Source organism: Cynocephalus volans, chromosome 13 (assembly GCF_027409185.1).
Source record: "Cynocephalus volans isolate mCynVol1 chromosome 13, mCynVol1.pri, whole genome shotgun sequence".
In the NCBI taxonomy this organism is placed as follows: Eukaryota; Metazoa; Chordata; class Mammalia; order Dermoptera; family Cynocephalidae; genus Cynocephalus; species Cynocephalus volans.
The window spans coordinates 90,255,324-90,274,380 of NC_084472.1; the positions used below are offsets into that span (position 1 = coordinate 90,255,324).

The 19,057-nt window shown below is 33.8% G+C and overlaps 2 protein-coding genes across 5 annotated transcripts in view; one reads left to right on the forward strand and one right to left on the reverse strand.

The window, feature by feature from the left end:
- Positions 1–8,404, forward strand: part of SNX25 (sorting nexin 25) — a 133,049-nt gene extending 124,645 nt beyond the window's left edge. Inside the window, exons 17-20 of the mRNA XM_063077445.1 lie at positions 3,628–3,694; positions 6,899–7,080; positions 7,525–7,625; positions 8,062–8,404. Coding sequence (XP_062933515.1) covers positions 3,628–3,694; positions 6,899–7,080; positions 7,525–7,625; positions 8,062–8,142 — 431 coding nt within the window. The 3' untranslated portion in view covers positions 8,143–8,404. The remainder of the gene's footprint in view (positions 1–3,627; positions 3,695–6,898; positions 7,081–7,524; positions 7,626–8,061) is intronic.
- Positions 6,910–19,057, reverse strand: part of LRP2BP (LRP2 binding protein) — a 46,138-nt gene continuing 33,990 nt past the window's right edge. For 3 of the 4 annotated variants that reach the window (XM_063077440.1, XM_063077441.1, XM_063077442.1), the window contains exons 9-10: positions 17,259–17,433; positions 14,589–14,945 (exon numbers count right to left, since the gene is read on the reverse strand). In XM_063077440.1, the coding sequence (XP_062933510.1) occupies positions 14,880–14,945; positions 17,259–17,433 (241 nt within the window). In that variant the 3' untranslated portion in view covers positions 14,589–14,879. Of the gene's footprint in view, positions 7,100–9,274; positions 9,303–14,588; positions 14,946–17,258; positions 17,434–19,057 lie in introns of those variants that run through there. The other variant, XM_063077443.1, reaches the window with a different exon arrangement.

Below are 19,057 nucleotides of genomic sequence, written 5' to 3' on the forward strand. Positions count from 1 at the left end.
TAGATTCCAATTTGTAGATGTAAAATATCCTCACAGTATTTCTTTGCCTTCTTTGGGTTTATGTTCATATTCTATAATGTAAAATGTGTCTATAGTCTATAAAATGTGTCTTCATGTTAATAATAAAAGTTTATATCTGTAGAACCCTTCACAATGCTTTTTCACATACAGAAAGACTACCAGCCAAAAAAAAAACACATGTCAATACTGTCCTTTTCCAGATGAGGAAACCAAGATTCAGAGACGGTGGTTTATGCCCAGCTGCTATTGGACAGTGTACAGCAGATTGATGAATTCACATCTCATTTAGGATCCTGGCTTTTTGCGATTTACATTTCTTCCCCCAAATGCATAAAATATATAAAAGTACACAGTGATCTACAAACTGCTATTCAAATGTTTAGACCCTCAGTTCATTAATATTTCAGAATATTTGTCAACATTTGACTACAGATGTTTCTTATTCAGAGTAGTATGTTAGAAAATTTGGTTCAGCAAGCCAAACAAATCTAAAATAGGAATTATTTCCACTGTCTGGTAGTGGAAAACAGACATGTTGTCAGTAGCTTAGAGACATATTAAGTAAAGCATTATTTTCCATTTGCTAGCTCAGCTGTTGTTTAGACATTGAAAAGCTGTGAAAACTCTTAGGTTTTATCTCATCACTTGCCTAGTAGAAAATGAAAGCTTAGCTCTGCCTGGAAGCAGTCAAGCAGCAGAGCATGCCTGGGGGTCCTAGGCAGGAGCCGAGGGCAGCAGCCCCCTCTACCCAGAAGCAGGCAAGCAGCAGAGCATGCCTGGGGGTCCTAGGCAGGAGCCAAGGGCAGCAGCCCCTTCTACCCAGAAGCAGGCAAGCAGCAGAGCATGCTTGGGGGTCCTAGGCAGGAGCCAAGGGCAGTAGCCCCCTCTGCCTGAAAGTAGGCAAGCAGCAGAGCATGCCTAGGGGGCCTAGACAGGAGCCGAGGGCAACAGCCCCCTCTACCCAGAAGCAGACAAGCAGCAGAGCATGCCCAGGAGCCTAGGCAGGAGCTAAGGGCAGCATCCCTCACCTGGAAGCAGGCAAAGAAGCACACTGAAAATACCACTTCCATGTGGATGGCCCACCACAGCTACCGCCACAGCCATAGCTGCCACAAAAATGGCTTGATGCCATAGCAGTAACCACAGCCACTGTGCAGGCAGCCCACCAGACATTTGACTGTGTTGACACAGGAGAGTCACCAGCAGAGACCAGAAAAAGAGGAGGACGTCTTTCTCCTCAGACCCCTCTCCAGAGTAATATCAGAAGCAGCTGCTCTACTAGATGACCAGACATAAACATAGAAGTATAAGAAATATGATAATCCAAGAAAATATGATACCACCAAAAGAATACCATAATTCTCAAATACTAGACCCTACAGAGCAGGAAACCCTTGAAATTACTGAAAAGGAATTCCAAGAAACAATCTTAAGGAAACTAATGGCAATACGAGAAGGCTCGGTTAGACAACGTAATGAAATGAGGAAAAAAAAATCCAGGATATGAAGGAGGAAATTTACAAAGAAATTAATACCTTAAAAAGAATGTAGCAGAACTGATGGAACTGAATGAAATAAAAAACACAACTGAGAGTTTAAACAGTGGGCTAGAACAAAAGCAGAAGTAAGAATTTCTGATCTTGAAGATCGTCTTCTTGAAATAACACAGGCAGACAAAAAGGAAAAAAGAATTTTTAAAAATGAAGAAAATCTAAGAGAGCTAGCAGAAAACCTTAAGTGCACAAACATTTGAATCATGGGTGTTTGAGAATGGAAGGAGAAAGGAAAAGGCATGGAAAACCCGTTCAACAAAATAATAGCCAGAAACTTCCCAGGTATAGGGAGAGACATGGATATTTAATTCCAGGAGACACAAAGATCCTCAAACAGATTCAACCCAAAAAGATCCTCTCCAAGACACGTTATAGTCAAACTGGCAAAGCCCAAAGACAAAGAGAGAATCTTAAAAGAAGCAAGAGAAAAGCATCAAGTCACCTGTAAGGTTTCCCCAATCAGACTAACAGCAGACTTCTCAACTGGCCAATAGAAAATGGGATGATATATTCAGAATACCAAAAGAAAAAAACTGCCAGTCAAGAACACTATACCCAGCAAGGCTATCCTTCAGAAATGAGAGAAAAATAGTGTATTTTCCAGATAAACAAAAACTGCAGGAGTTCACCACCACACGACCAGCCCTGCAAGAAATCCTCAAGGGAGTCCAGCATCAGGAAACTGAAAAACAATAATCACTTATCTTACCAGATATAGTTCTGTCCAAACTTTGTTTTTCATAATTCAGTCTTGATAGGTGGCATGTTTCTAGGAATTTATTCACTTTATCTAGATGACCTAATTTGTTGACCAACAATTATTCATAGTATTCTCTTATAACCATTTCGATTTCTGTAGATTTGGTTGTAATGACCCCTCTTTCATTTCTTATTTTAGTTATTTGAGTCTTCTCTCTTCTTTCTTAGTCCATCTAGATAAAGGTTTGTCAGTTTTGTTGATCTCATCAAATTTGGTTTCATTGGTTTTTCTCTATTTTTTTTTTTCTTTCTATTTTCTATTTCTTTTATCTATGCTTTAACTTTTATTATTTACTCCCTTTGCTAGGTCTGGGCTTAGTTTGCTCTTCATTTTCTTGTTTCCTAAGGTGCAAAGATGATTGTTGATCTGAAATCTTTCTTTTTTATTAATGTATGCATTTACATTAAATAAATTTCTCACTTAGCAAAAAAATATAAATAAATATTTATAAAAAATATTTTTTTCAGTCATTTTTTGGATGTATATCCGGAGTTTAAACATACACCTAGTTACTTTTAGTGCAGTTTTTAATCCTGCTTTTCCACTTATATTGCATCTTGAAAATTTGTCTTAAATTCTCTTCAAAATTATGATTTTAATAACTGTATTATATTACATTTTATGGATGTACATAATTTATTTAGCCATTCTCATATTATTGGACATTTAGTTTACTCCCAAGTTTTTACTTTTATGTAACTGCCTTCTACATTAAAAAATATATATTTTCTCTGATTATTTGCTTATAGTTTCAAGAAGTAGGATAATTGTTTGAAAGTGTATGAACATTTTAAAGACTTCTATTTATGAATCCAATCTGTTATTCAAAAAGGTTTTACCAGTTTATACTTATACTAGAAGATTTTGACATTATTTCTCTCATAGCACCAGAATTATACAGTATATTTTTCCAGTCCGAGAAATGAAAAATGTCATTTTTCTGTTTTCTAAAATTTAGAACGTATTTACTCTCTTTTGGGTGTGTGACTTACCTGCTCATGTCCTTTACCAAATTTCTGTTAAGATTTTCCTAATTCATTTTTAAGATATTTTAAATGTATTAAGGATGTTAATCTTTGCATGTTAAATTTGACTTTAAATTCAATTTGTTATGTTTTCCTTTGTTAAGAAAATAATTTTCTATCTAAACATTAAATTAAAAAAGAAAAAAAGAAAATGAAAGCTGTCAGGACTCAGATTGAGTTGTGATCAGATTTATGCTTTGTACAGCTATGAAAAATGTTATAATTATGGTATCATCTTGTGATAAAATTTTTCTGATTTATATTTTAGTGTTTAAATGGGTGAGAAGAACATTAATTGCTCTCGTTCAGGTCACTTTTGGAAGAACCATCAACAAGTGAGTTGTATGAAATTAATATTTTAATCCATGTCCTACTCTTTGCCTCAATAGTCAGATTACCCTATGGTGTAGCAGCCAGTGGTTTAACTGAAAGCATTTTATTTTCTCTTTCTTTTTGTTTCTGATGTGATTCTAAGATTGCATAAGAAGGCAGATTTCCAAAAGAATTTCTCCCACAGAATGGTGAATTAAATGATAAAAGCCAGCATGTTGCCTGATGAGGGCCAGAAGACTGTGTTCTGTAAAGTTTCCTTTTGATATTGATGACTTGTTTGAATATCTTGGGTCTAATGTTCTTATCTCACATAATGGAAATCAGTTTAAGGTGTAGACTCTAAGCTGGAATGAAAGTAGGATGAGCATTACATGGCAAATATATACTTGGAGGGAAATACAAACCACACATTAACTTTTTTAGAGTTGGAGTAGCAATAAAATGTTAATTCTTCTAGTTAGTATCTGAGCTTCCATCCGGGTGTGTGTGTGTGTCTGTGGATAATGTAATATAGTTTACATATGGCTTTACATCTAGCACTATTATATAATACATAAAAGTATTATATATGTATATACATTTTTCACAGTGTTCTAGTGTTGTTCATTAAAAGTGTTCCACATTTTACTCATTCATTTATGAAAGCTTTGGGTCTGCTATTGAGAACTCATGATTAATATTCATTTCTAAGAAATTATTGGAATTTTTCATAATTGCAAAATCATGTAGTCAACAGAAATCAAATAGAATTATTTATATAGGTCATAGATAGGTTCAGGCCCAAAGGGGGTCTTAGAGATAAATTTAACTCCTCATTTTGTTGGGGAGGAAACAGAACCAAAGAGATCAAGTGACTTATCTAAGGTCACGGGACTGGTCAGCAGACCCAGCCTCCTGATCTGGTGCCTGCTTCACTCAGCCATGTCTTATGTTGTCTCTGTGCCTGAGATATGGAACTGCTGTTATCGAGGTCTTTTAAATAGTAACTCTATACCCAAAATTCTTCAGGAAATAAACATCAGCCTAGAAACTGGAGTCAACTTCTAGAAATAAGAAAAAGAAAATCACTTTTTTTATATAGCAAAATAAATTTTAAGATGAAATTATCAAATTTTTTTCAAAGTGAAAGATTTAGTTGTCAAACATTTTTACAAGGTTAATATGATAGCTTTATCATGTAAAGCTTATAAATTTTTATAGGAAACATTATAAAGAATTTTTTTATTGACTTGCAAATAGACAATATTTTCTTTGTAGTCATAAACAACTTTACTTCCCTTTTATTTCTAAGATTTAAAAAAATATATTTTTAATTGCCCATCAGATGCTTGGTTAGTTGATTTAGTATTGTAGTCAGAAAAATGGCCTGTTTAAGTTGTTGTTTCAGTCTAAGGCAAACCTCTTAACTTTAGTACTGACAGGCCTTAGATAAAGAAATTTCCAAAAGGGCCTTATTTTTCTCAGTACTTGAGACTTGCTAATTCATTTTCCTTTTCAGTTTCAGCAAATCATGCATACTTTCCCTTCTCCTGTTTATGATATTGGCTCTTAATTATAAAATGAGCAGCTGTGGCTTGAGAGTGGTGAATAAATTTGGCAGGTATTTTCATGGGGATGAAGGAGATGCATCTTGTAGAGAATTTTCAGGCTGTTCATTTCAGTGGACTTTTTGTCAGGTAGCGAGTTATGGAGCACCTGGACCTTTGCTGTTTTTGCCTTTAGCAGATGATGACACATCACAAAATTTAGAAGCAGTACAATGTGTGCCTCTTGCCTTACAGGAACAACAATTTCAGATCCTAGAATTGCTTCAAAAACCTCCTGCAAGTTTGGGCTAATAGAAAGTCAGACCTAAAATTGATAGAAAATGCTTAGGTGATGACCTTTGGTAAGAGTCACTTACCTAATTTTAAGTTATAAATTGAAATTTACTTACTTCATTTCTTCATGTAGTGCCAGTAAGGAAGAAAAAACAAGACTACAGAAAGAAAACAAGATGTTGGCACTATGTAGATTTTTCTTAGGAAGGTAGATAGGCAGGCAGGTGGGCAGGTTCTCTCTTAAAGCAGAAGTTCTATTAAATTAATAAAATTGTTTTATTTGATCTAGATTTGAATTGCACAGTTCTAAGCAATATAAGGAAGTATGTTAGAAGATAAAGTTACAAACAGAATTAACATTATAATTTGCCTCATAGTAGAGTTTAGACATTCAATCAGTGGTGACTGATTACTGTATGGACAGGACTAGGCTTCAAACACCTATTTCAGATACTATTTCTGAAAACCATCCACTGTCCTTTACATTGTCTGGTTAAGTCAGATTCTTAAAGGGTGTTTTGATTTGTTATTATTCATGAATCGAGTTTGAAATTGTAGGTGTTTCTGGCACTAAGATGATTCTTTTCTCCTTTTTAACAGACTTCTTTCTTCCAACCTCACAACTATTATTGGGCTCTTTGAACTGTGTTTACTTGTCTCTTGGCAGCAAAGACCTGCAACTAGTTAGAATTTGACTAATGACTAATGGATTGTGTGGAAGACCTATAATCAGATAGAAGCCATTTATGCATAATTGTGCGAGTCTAATGTCTGCCCTGTTTTCATTCCCATGGAAATTTGAAAAGCAGTGTGTCTTTTCAAAATCCTTCACTTTGCAGGAAGTATCTTTTTCCTTGCCTCATGAGCATGGGAGATGCTTTTTCTGGGTAAGAGATATCTGCCATCCCAACACTAAGGCACAGCTAGTAAAAAAGCTTGATGGAAAACCAAGGACTTCAGGAGCTCAGGGAGGTTTTCCAGATCACTTTTAAGAGTCTTTAAATGGATTTATGTTTTCAGTTTATAACACTTTACAGAGAAACGAGTGTATTAAGTACTGTACACAGGGTAGTTGCAAGCTTCAACAAATCAGTCAGTCTCTCAGTTCTTACCTTTGCAGACTGAAAGGTATTACATGGCAAACATTTGGAGAAGTTAGTGCTAATGAAAGTGTGAGCTTCAGGAATGAATGGCCATCCAGTATTACCAAAATAAAAAATAACTTTGAGTCAGAGTTTAAAAATTCAATTCCTAGTTTATTCATCAAACATTTAGATCAGGCTGTATTTTAACCTACCCTTTGATAAATGCATTTTGAGAATAAAGTATAAAATAAGAGTATAAAAAATTTTAAACCCTCATCCAAGAAATACTTTTTCTTAAAAGACAAATCCGGGACACAGTGAACTGGATTTTCAGTGAGCAAATGTTGGTTTACTACATCAGTGTTTTCCGGGATGCTTTTTGGCCAAATGGGAAATTGGCGCCACCGACCAAAATCAGAAGCAAAGAGCAAAGTCAGGAAACAAAACAGAGAGCCCAGCAAAAGCTACTTGAAAACATTCCAGGTGAGGCTGGGTTATCATCCTGAAAAGTGTAAAGATAGAAAGGGAATATTAACTCCATTAATGCATTTTTCATTTATATCTCTCAGGAAATATTATTTATGAAGAAAAAAATGATGACACTTTTTTTCTTTTAAGCCATTTCTTGTCACTTGCTAAGAAGTTATACTGAGAATCTTAAGAACAGTACCAATTATAATAGTTTCTTTTAACTAGAAAAATACGTTAGAACAGATAATAAATTTTGTGCTTTATAAAGCTTGCTAAAGTAAAAATGTTTAGCAATATATTAAAATACGATAATATTTTAATTAAAATTGGTAGCAATATATTAAAATGTAGTTTGTGTAAATGCATTTATTGTGTATATATTGTGTAATGTCTCTTTCACTGAATAACTAATGCACTTTATCAATAGAAGCATAGAATATAAATTTAATTTTTCAGATATGCTTCAGAGCCTTGTCGGACAGCAAAATGCTCGCCATGGTATAATAAAAATATTCAATGCACTGCAAGAAACAAGAGCTAATAAACATTTGTTATATGTGAGTAAATGAAAGCCTCCCAGAAGATTCACTGTTTCTTTGATTTTATTATTAGGGTAGATCTTAATCAATCATTACTTATAACTCTGAACCCATTTTTCTCTGCTTCATTTTTATCTGTCTGTTCATTTTGTTAAAAAAAAGAAATACCCCCAGTGGATGCAGTATTCCATTTTTACATACTAGTTGTCTCTCTTGACTTTTGATGCAACATTTCTGCATGAAGTTTTTCGGTCATCTCTCTGAATTATTAGTCTAATTATAATAACTATTATTATAGTTAACTGTTGATGAGATAAAACCAGAGGATAAATGGAGTTTACTTATTTACTGAGAATAATTTCAGACCTAAAATTAGACATGGATATTTATTTTGAGTAAACCCTTGGAGAAAAATCACATTTTTCTATTTTTTTTTCCTTCTTTTTTGGTTCAGGTGCTGATGGAACTTCTGCTAATTGAACTGTGTCCTGAGCTGAGAACTCATTTAGATCAATTTAAAGCTGATCAAGTTTGAGACTGCACAAATAAACCACCAGAGAAATGTCTGTGTAATAGACATGAAACATTTTCCTCTTTTCCACAGAGGGCCTGAGAACCATATTGATTTTTATTTTAGTTACCTCCCTCTAATTTTATGTGAAATAAGCAGAATTGAGGGGGACAGGGACTTGATGCTATAGTAGGCAACAGGAAAAAAAAACTTGTTTATTGATTTTTATTTAAATAATATAAATACTTTAAACTTCAACATACTGATTGAAATACAAATGTTAATATGTGGTAAGAATCTAGGAAATATTTTAAATATTTATGAAAATGGTTTTGTTTTAAAATAAAGAAATATGAATATTGTACAGTTTATTTCCTCACTGAGGATTCTGAACATTCCTATATTATTTCATGTGTATTAAAGAACATTGATGTGCAATGCTTTGTGTAAAGTTATTGTGAAAATTTTATTGTCTTTATTTTTACCAAAGATTTCCCATAGTTTGAAGCATTTGATGCAATAAAATGTGAAAATGAATCACAGCACTCTGTGACGTTTTAAGATGCTTATATCTCAAAAAAAAAAAAAAGTTGAAACACTTTGGGCAGTTCAAATATTTGAGTGCCTTTTTTGTAGACACACTGCACTTAAGTACTTCTATAAGGAAGTATATAAAGTTTTCTGCCTTTCTCCAGGCACAAAATAAATACATGAAAATATGATTTGTAGTGAATGGAAAGAGCCAAATTAGTGCTTGAAATGAGGCATTAGGGAGGTAAGAAGTGAGCTGAACCTTGAAGTGTGGGCAGGAATGAGATAAGGAAACAGAAAGTAGAGGGAAGTTACTTCGTGGATTTTAGCAACTCTACAGGGACTTGATTATATCAAATCCTGTAGACTACAAGGGGCATTAAGTAAGATCCAGAGAACAGATTTTGTTTTGTTATTGATAGTGGGGCCATGGACAAGTCATGTAAATAATTTTCCTGGGTTTCACCATCTATTATACAGTGATAATAAAATACCTTCCCCTCTCTCATCCCCAGGAATATTGAAAATGATACAAGATAAAGGATAAAAATTCAGTTTGAATCCATGAAAGAAAAATACAACATATATTAAAAGTGGTATAGATTATATTACTGATAGTTCGTACCTGCCAAGTTCTTGATAAGAAACAAATTCTGAAAGATAAATGTTTAAACATTAGTAAACTAAATTTTATGTCTGTAATTCTTCTAGTTATAACTCTTTGATCCTTTTTTCAAACCAGGATGATATTTGATACTTCAGAAAAGCCCAGAGTTGGCTATTTATTTGGATAAAAATTATCCTTGAAAGGGATATAGAAAAGGCTATATAAAATACAAACAGGGAAGAGAAATGATGTGGTGTTGCCAAGCCCAAAGAACTCATCCTAACACAGTTACTGGAAAGGTCTATGTCATGCATTAATTCTATGCTATTATTTAAATTGTAGATTATACAATTTAATATATATATAAATTGTAGTTTATACTGCAAATGAGAAAAATAACTATTATTTTGACTCAATATTTCTTTATGATAAATTCTTGTTTTTCATGACATATCAGCTATAAGGAATCTTACAGAAGTTTGATTTTTTTTTTTTTTTTTTAAAGAGTAATGATCTGGAAGACTCAACTCACTTGAGTTAAAGACTAACTCTACTTACAGGTCAAGGTATATACCACTGTCTGCAGCAGTGGTAGTTTGGAGTGGCTCACCTGTGCCAGAGCATCCACTTTATGGTAACTAAAGTAAACTGAAATTTTAAATTCTCTGTTGGATTCACTGAAGACATTTAGGATATTATTTAGCATATTATCACATATGGCCCATGTCAAATTCCTATGTTTAGGATTTCTGAGACCTTTGTTTTAATGGTAATTTTAAAAATAGTCTTTACTTTGGGATGAATAAAGATAGCAGATTAAATGTGCTATTAATGTCAACATTCACTCCTTTATTATGTTCCTATTTCAAGATTCTTAAAGGCTTTAGGAGCTGGATTAAGTGTGAAGAAGAGAATACTGGTTGGGAATTTGGATCTTCAAATGTTTGAAGGAACGTTATTTGGATGGTATTAGAACTAAAGCAGATCGAGTGGGCCTGTATTGTAGAAAGAGATTTAAGTCAGATATGGGCTCGAGACATTGAATAGTGTTATTGGCGGCAGGGGTGGGGGTGGAATATAGCCTCTGCAGTAGCAATTTTAGAAGAAAAGGACTGTTTCAGGGATGCCTTAAGTTGATATTTTTTAAGAGATTTAAGACAGAAGTACATGACGATTTGAGGATATCTCACAGACCTCACAGTCTACTGAAATTTCTTCTCTTTATGTAAAGACAAAATGAAATTCAAGTAATATAGATAACCCAGAACATAAAACAAGAGCTAGTAATTTTCTGCCATACAACAGTTGTTTAGTGACTGTTACCTGCATATTAATTGCATTTTCCCACTACTAAGAAGAGATCTTGTTTAAATCCAGTCAGAAAAGATGGTTGTGATTTATAAAATAAAGCTGTATATAGTATGTTTACAAATAAGGTATCTTAAAAACACTTCATTTTTAATATATTTGTTTCACAAATGTCACTATATAATCTTATGCATATGGATCTTAACTACTTGGTCACCTTTTGCTTTCATAGAAGTAATTGATGTAAGAAAAGTCTTTGGCTAATTTAATTTTTTAACAATATTTGCTTGTAGTTCTTGTATTGTTAGATGATTTAATTGAATTTTTTTTCACATTTTACCTTACATTGAAATATATCTAGGGTTTTAAAAATACAGAAAATGAGTTGAAACACAAAGAAACATCTTGCTTTATCTTATGAATACAGCAATTGTTTTACTTATTAAGATCTTTGAGGAAAGATTTGGAGGTGCAAGATTCTAAGCAATTTCTTAAACCTGTTTTTTTCAATTTTATTTTTTGTGGGATACAGCATATTTTTTGAATACATGCATATATTGCACAGTGATTCACTTAGATAGCATAGTTTTGCTCTTAGAGTAGATAGCATAGTTTTGCTAACTAGTTCAACACTTCTTCCCCCTCCTCCAGCCCCCTCCTCATCTCTGCCTCTGGTAAGCATTATTTTGCTCTCTACTAATATGAGAACTAGCCACTTTTTTTAAAAAAGATTCCACATATGAGTGAGATCATGCAGAATTTGTCTTTCTGTACCTGACTTTCTTCACTTAACATGATGGTTTCCAGTTCCATCTATGTTGCTGCAAACAATTGGATATCATTTTTTTATAGTTGAATAGTATTCCATTGTGTATATATACCACAGTTTTTTATCCATTTATCCATTGGTGAGCATTTAGGTTGATTCCGTCTCTTGGCTATTATGAATAGTGCTGTGATGAACATGGGAGTGCAGGTGTCTTTTTGATGTATTGATTTTATTTCCTTTGGGTATATATCCAATAGAGGGATAGCTGGGTTATAAGGTAGGTCTATTTTTGGTTCTCTGAGGAACCTCTATACTGTTTTCCACCATGGCTGTACCAATTTACATTTCCACCAACAATGCAGGAGGGTTCCCTTTTCTCTGCATTCTTGCCAGCATTTGTTATTTTTTGTCGATAATATTAATAGCCATTCTAACTGGGATAAGATGATGTCTCATTGTGCTTATAATTTGCATTTCCCTAATGATTAGTGATTTTGAGCATTTTTTCATGTGTTTGTTGGCCATTTGTATGTCTTCTTTTGAGAAATGTCTGTTCGAATCCTTTGCCCATTTTTTAATTGGGTTATTTGTTTTTTTGCTGTTGAGTTGTTTTGAGTTCCTTAAATATTCCGGATATTAGCCCCTTGTCTGATGTGTACATTGCAAATATTTTCTCCCATTCTGTAGGTTGTCTTTTCACTTTGTTGACAGTGTCCCTTTCCATGCAAAAGCTTTTTAGTTTGATGTAGTCCAATTTGTGTATTTTGCTTTAGTTGCCTGTGCCTTTGTAGTCTAATTCAAAAAAGTGCTGCCCACTTCCACTTCATGTAGCATTTCCCCTGTTTTTTCTAGTAATTTCATGCTTTCAGGTCTTAAATGTAGGTCTTTAATCCATTTTGAGTTGATTTTTTGTGTATTGTGAGAGATAGGGCTCTAATTTTAATCTTCTGCATGTTGATATCCAATTTTCCTAGCACTATTTATTGAAGAGACTGTCCTTTCCCCACTATATATTCTTGGCACCTTTGTCAAAAATCAGTTGGCTGTAAGTGCATGGGTTTTATTTCTGGGCTCTTTATTATGTTCCATTGGTTTATTTTTCTATTTTTATGCCAGTACCATGCTTTTTGGGTTCCTATAGCTTTATAGTATATTTTGAAGTCAGGAAGTATGACACTTCCCACTTTGTTCAAGATTGTTTTAGCCATATGGGGTCTTTTGTGGTTCTATATAGATTTTAAGATCTTTTTTTTTTTTTTATTTCTGTGAAGAATGTCATTGGTATTTTGATAGGATTGTATTAAATGTGTAGATTGCTTTGAGTAATATGGACATTTTGATGATGTTAATTCTTCTAACCCATGAACATGGCATATCATTTCCATTTGTTTGTGTCCTCTTCAGTTTTTTTCAACAATGTTTTATGGTTTTTGCAGAGGTCTTTCACTTCCTTGCTTAATTTCATTCCTAGGTATTTCATTTTTTGGTAGCTATTGTGAATATGAGTACTTTCTTGATTTCTTCTTCAATTATTTCATTATTAGTGTATAGGAAGGCTATTGATTTTTGTGTGTTGATCTTGTATCCTGCCACTATGCTGAATTTATTTATTAGTTCTAATAATTTTTTGGTGGAGTCTTTAGGGTTTTCTGTGTATAGGACCATCCCTACAAATAGGGATGGCTTGACTTCCTCCTTTCCAATTTGAATGTCCTTTATTGCTTTCTCTTGCTTTATGGTGCTGGCTAGAAATTCCAGTACTATGTTGAATAAGAATGGGGAAAGTGGGCATCTTTGTTTTGTTTTAGACCTTAGAGGAAAAGCTCCCAATTTTTATACTTTCAGTATGGTATTAGCTGTGGGTTTGTCATATATGGCCTTTATTGTGGTACATTCCTTCTATATCTAGTTTGTCGAGTATTTTTTATCATGAAGGGGTGTTGGATTTTGTCAAATGCTTTTTCTGCATCTATTGAAATGATCATATGGTTTTTTTTCTTTCATTCTGTTGATGTGAAGTATCATGTTTATTGATTTGTGTGCGTTGAACCATCCTTGGATCCCTGGGATGAAACCCACTTGATCATGGTAAATGATCTTTTTAATGTGTTGTTGGATTCCGTTTGCTAGTATTTTATTGAGGATTTTTGCATCTGTGTTCATTAGGGTTATTGGTCTGTAGTTTTCTTTTTTTGTTGTATCTTTTTTCAGTTTGGGTGTAAAGAATGTTGGCCTCATCGAATGAGTTTGGCAGTATTCCCTCCTCTTTAATTTTTTGGAAGAGATTGAGAAGAACTGCTATTAGTTCTTCTTTAAGTGTTCGGTAGAATTTGACAGTAAAGCCATCCGGTCCTGGGGTTTTCTTTGTTGGCAGACTCCTTATTACTCCTTCAATCTCATTACTCATTATATTGGTCTGTTTAGGTTTCCTAGTTCTTCATGATTCAACCTTGATCAGTTGTATGTGTTCAGGACATCATTTTCTAGTTTGTATGTGTTGAGGACATGGTTTTCTAGTTTGTTCACATATAGTTGCTCATAGTAGTCTCTTAGGATCCTTTGTATTTCTGCGGTACCCTTCGTAATTTCTCCTTTTTCATTCTTTGTTTTATTTGAATCTTCTCTCTTTTTTTCTTCATTAATCTAGCTAAAGGCTTATCAATTTTGTTTATCTTTTCAAAAAGCCAACTCTTTGTTTCATTGATCTTTTGTATTGTTTTATAAACTCCAATTCATTTATTTCTGCTCTGATCTTTGCTATTTCTCTCCTCCTGCTGATTTTGGGTTTGTTTTGTTCTTGTTTTTTTAGTTCCTTGAGTTGTAATGTTAAGTTATTTGAAGTCTTCTTTTTTGATGTAGGCATTTATTGCTATAAACTTCCCTCTTAGAACTGCTTTTGCTATAACTCATAGGTTCTGGTATGTTGTTTTTTCGTTTTCTTTTGTCTCCAGATAGATTAAACCCACTTTTTTTAAAGTTTGTAATAACTTAGTAAAAAAATAAGAATCTTCTTTAAGAATACAAGAGTGCAGTTTTAACTTTAATAACTTCATAAGTAGGAATGCTACACACAATTATCAAAAATGTTTGAAAGTTAATTCTTTAAATTACTTTGCCCCTTATTTAGTTTTGTGAATTTTAAGTTTAAAAATTTTATATGACTGAAAAAATTAAAATTAAAGTTTGTAGCATTTCTACTTCTGAACTTACACTAAAACTGCACTAAGACTTTTTGGACACTTTGTATTTAAAAAAGGAAAATAATACTTGCTTTGTGGAATGGTTTCAATATTTACTGTAGTCTAGGCTAGTCTGTAGGCTAAAAGGTGGATCTTTGAGGACTCTTCCAGAAATTTGATCCTGGATCTAGGCTTCAAGTTGCAAAAATTTTAGCATATGAATTTAAGAATGCAGGTAACATGTCACCTGTAAAATACCCAGGATAATGTAACTTGTGATGCAGAAAATAACCAAACATAGCTACTATAAAAATACACACATTGTATGGTGTTAGGATTGATGATCTTTGTTGAAATGCTTTGTAGTCTAAATTCTTTGACGAATAAGTAAGGAGTAAAGTTCATCTGCCAATGCAGGATTCAGACGACAAGCCTTAAAAATCAAAGAGTCAGTTATTTAGGTGTATTTTAATTATGTGGGTCTTTTTCTTTTTCTTGATTTATTTTTAGTAGTAAAGTACTACTACTTTATTTTAAAGAATTTCAAAATGATACTTTCTATTCTGATTTCCTAATAAAAATAAGGGAATTTCAAACTTAACTATGCAAAATAGATCATACTTGAAATAGTAATATTATTTGAAAGAGAAAAATGTTATCAGTGCCAAGAATAAAGGAAATTTAAGCACTCATGATAGCATTTTATGTTATGAATTATTAAAATAAGTAAAATGGAAAGCCTAACATTTGGCCTCAAACTGATGATGATCTCATTATGTGAACAGCATTTATAATAATCTTATTTTAAAATACATAAAATTCATTTTATTATGCCTAAAGTAAATAGTGGTAAGGTGCATAATTTCTAGAATGTCAAGAATTTAGGAGAGATATCAGAGGTTATCTCTTCCAAACTCTGCTCTATGCAGAAATTGTTCCTTCAGTACCCATGATAATTGGTCACTAGGTATTTGCTTGGTTGCTGCTTCTAGTGACAAGAAGTCACCACTTTATAGAGAAAAGTCTTGTTTTTATTTCCTGAACAGTTTTATTAGAAGATTCTTATATTTAGCTGAAATTTCCCTCCATGTACTTTAGAATCATTGAAGGGTCCTAGGAGAACATATTATGCTGGTTTCATAGAAACTCTTAAGAGGCAAAGTAGTTGGCAAAGTCACCCAGCCTGCAGAGCTGAGACAGGCATGAGTCTCTTGACTTTGTCTTCTCTTCTCCTCCTTACTGCCTTCCCTTTTTCTATAAGATATGGTTGTTGCCTCTAATTCTGCTCCCTTCCCCATTGTTCCTTTTCTGTAGAACAGTCTGGTGAAGACCACTCTTAGGACCCCCTCATGTCCCGCTCTGAATGAAACATTCTGTTTCTCTTATGCTTCTTATGACATTTCATACCCCTTGCTTGTTTATTGCCTCTAAATATTCTCCATTTTATCAGTATCTACCATAATATACAATGGCCCAAATTGAGTACAATATTCTACGTGTGGTCTTAAATAGTTCTAAGATTGAAATTTGTTTATTTTGCTGTTTTATTCAGGATTAATGTATACCAGGTTTCAGGATATTTTTTACTCAGTTTTCTCTGCTTGTATTTGTTTAGAAAGGATACTAAGAATAATATAGAACCTGAACTTGACTTGGATTGGAAATTGGTATAATACAGAGAGCCTTTAGATTTTAAAAAGTTAACGAAGACAGCTATTATTCATACTAATAGAATGGTGTGGTGGTAAATAAAGGTCAGTTGTATTTGGTTGTGTACTGTGTTCCTATATTCATATGTTAATATGGGTTTGATGCTCTGGAAATTTTAATTTCAAACAAAATAATTTAGTGTTCCCAAACTTGCCTGCACATTGGAATCCCCTGGGGAGTTTCAACAAATATGCTTGTGCGCCACTCCTGGAGATCATGATTTAATTGTTCTGATATAAGGCCTGAGTTTGGGAATTTTTTAAAGATTCCCAGGTGATTTTAATATGCAGACAAGTTTGAGAACCACTGCTGTAATATCAGATTCAGTCAAGGGACTCAGAAAATTCTTCCTTGCCTTGTTCCCTCTGCTCAAGCTGAACAATTTGTGCACTACATGAATTGCTTTACAAAGTTAATTATGCTGTGATTCTAATTTGGATTCATGTAAATCATGGACCTCAGGCATGCATAGTTTTTTCTTTTTGTTTTTCTACCTTAAAAGTCCACTTATAGTTACTATTCATAATGATCCCCCGTTTTTTAATAGTTATAATAGTTGCTGAAACAGTTGTGAAATCCTTTTGGAGTCTAAGTAAATTTATCACATAGATTAAAATATGAAAAGACTACCTCAAGCTCATTAATATTCCTTCTAAGTGTGGTAGATGTTTATGCATAAAAACTTTTTAAAAACTACATTTCAAAGATACCAGAATGAAGATATAGGTTCACACTTTTTCTGGGTGAAAGACGTGAACTTTTTGGCTTTAAGGTCTTGGTGCTGGGTTTTAGGCTACAGATTATAGAAGAATGAAAGAGAATAATTGGCATCAAAATAGGACTTTTCATCGTCTGAGCTTAATTATGCTAATAAGAAGCTGACAGAATTGTCTGCAAACAATCTGCAGTCTGACAACCTCTCTATAGACAGAGGTTATCTGCACAGTAATTACGTAGAAAAAAACTCTAATGCACGAAGTTGCTAAAGCCCAGCAGTTTCTACTTGGGTCAATTTATATTTTGTTCTAAAGCTTACTTTAGAATAATAGTGTTTAGCTGTTGCTTCATCCTTTGTGATACCCAAGCCAAGCTGAAGACATCGTGCATGGTAGAAAGATGCCATGGTCATCCCTCTGCTGATGAACTCTGGGAGACAGTCCGTGACCTGGGCTATCATGGGGATGTCGTGAACCTCATCATAGTCGGCAATCCTGATCAAAAGTTAAATGGTGAAAATTAAAAAGGACATCAGTTATGGCTCACATTTTTATAAAACGATGTGTCCTTGTGCCCAAAGTAATTTCTTTTTACCCCTTTGAGAACTAACTTGTTTGCTGTGTGTTGAAGTGTTAATATAACATAGTCAGTTAATATCAGGGGAAGATGAACGAACTATAGTTTATTCTTAAACTATAGTTTATAGTTCTTTTACAGTTTCCCTATGAGTATACTCATCAGGCTTGATAGCCACTAGAAAAAAAGGTATGTTTCTTTTTTCTTGTAATTTTAATATTTTAAGCTTAATATCACTTTGTGGATTTAAACTAAATGGAGGGGAAAAGCCTTTCTATTTCTTTGGATCATGTATTGAAACATCAACCTGAATTTGGACATTAGTAACATAAGACCAGAAAACACATTAAGAAACTAGCACATCCATTTTTAAAAATGGGCAATAAGAAGAAGTCATCCTTCATAACCCAGACACAAATATGGAGAATAGAGTGAAAATGGGATCTAGCCAACCCCATATTAACTACAATGTGAGGGGAATAGGAATGAGGAAAATAATGGAAAGTTCCAAAGATTTTAAAGAACTATTTAAAGTGTTCATTTTAATCAGGATGGGCACTTGCTTTGGGACGCTGGAGATCGCTCCTTTAAGTGGGAGTGGATAGAAGCAGCTTCCCTTCATCCCCTTACAGATCACTGCCCCACACAGGGCTGGGGGAGATGAGAGACGGTGGGCTCTGTCTGAAGGGCAGACGGAAGTACATCAGCATATGTACAGTCTGCAGGCCACTCAAGAGAAGAGCCAAGTCCGCTTTTCTTGATATATTGCTTTCGTACACGTGGGGAAAATGTAGGAAAGTGCATAGAGCCTTATCAATTCAGGGAAAAGAAGTTTTCGTATAAGACAGTAGTGCCAGAGTCTTTTAACCATTATTCGATTGTGCAGTTATATAACTGCATAACTCAGGACTGCAGGAAAAAATGAAGACTTAATAAACATTTCTGATGTGCCAAGCTGTGTTAGGTACCTTATATACACTATTTTTATAACCTGCTGTGAAAGTATTTTCTTCTTATAAATAAAGCAATTAATGCTTTAAGAGGTTAAGAAATTTGCTTAAGCTAATAGCACTGAAATCCTAAAAGCTAATGTCATAGAAGTGCTCTGTCCAATATGGTAAACACTAGCCACATGTAGCTATCTAAATTAAAATTCAATTTTAAAATTCAGTTCTAAGTTGCACTAGACACATTTCAAATGCTCAACAGCCAGCATTTCCAGCATTGCAAAAAGTTCTATTGAACAGATCAGGCATAGAACATCTAGTAGGAGTTCTTATACTTTCATCCAGCTTATTTACTCAAACCTTATTGTTATGGTTTGATTGTGTCCCCTCCAATTCAGGTGTTGCCAATGTGATAGTATTAAGAGGTGGAGCCTTTAAGAAGTGATAAGGTCATGAGGGCTCTCCCTTGTGAATGAGATTAAGGCCCTTATAAAAGGCTTTATAGCAGCTTTCTGCTAGGTTGCCCTTCACCTTCTGTGATGTGAGGACACAGCCTTCCTTCCTTCCAGAGCATACAGCCCTCATCAGATGACTG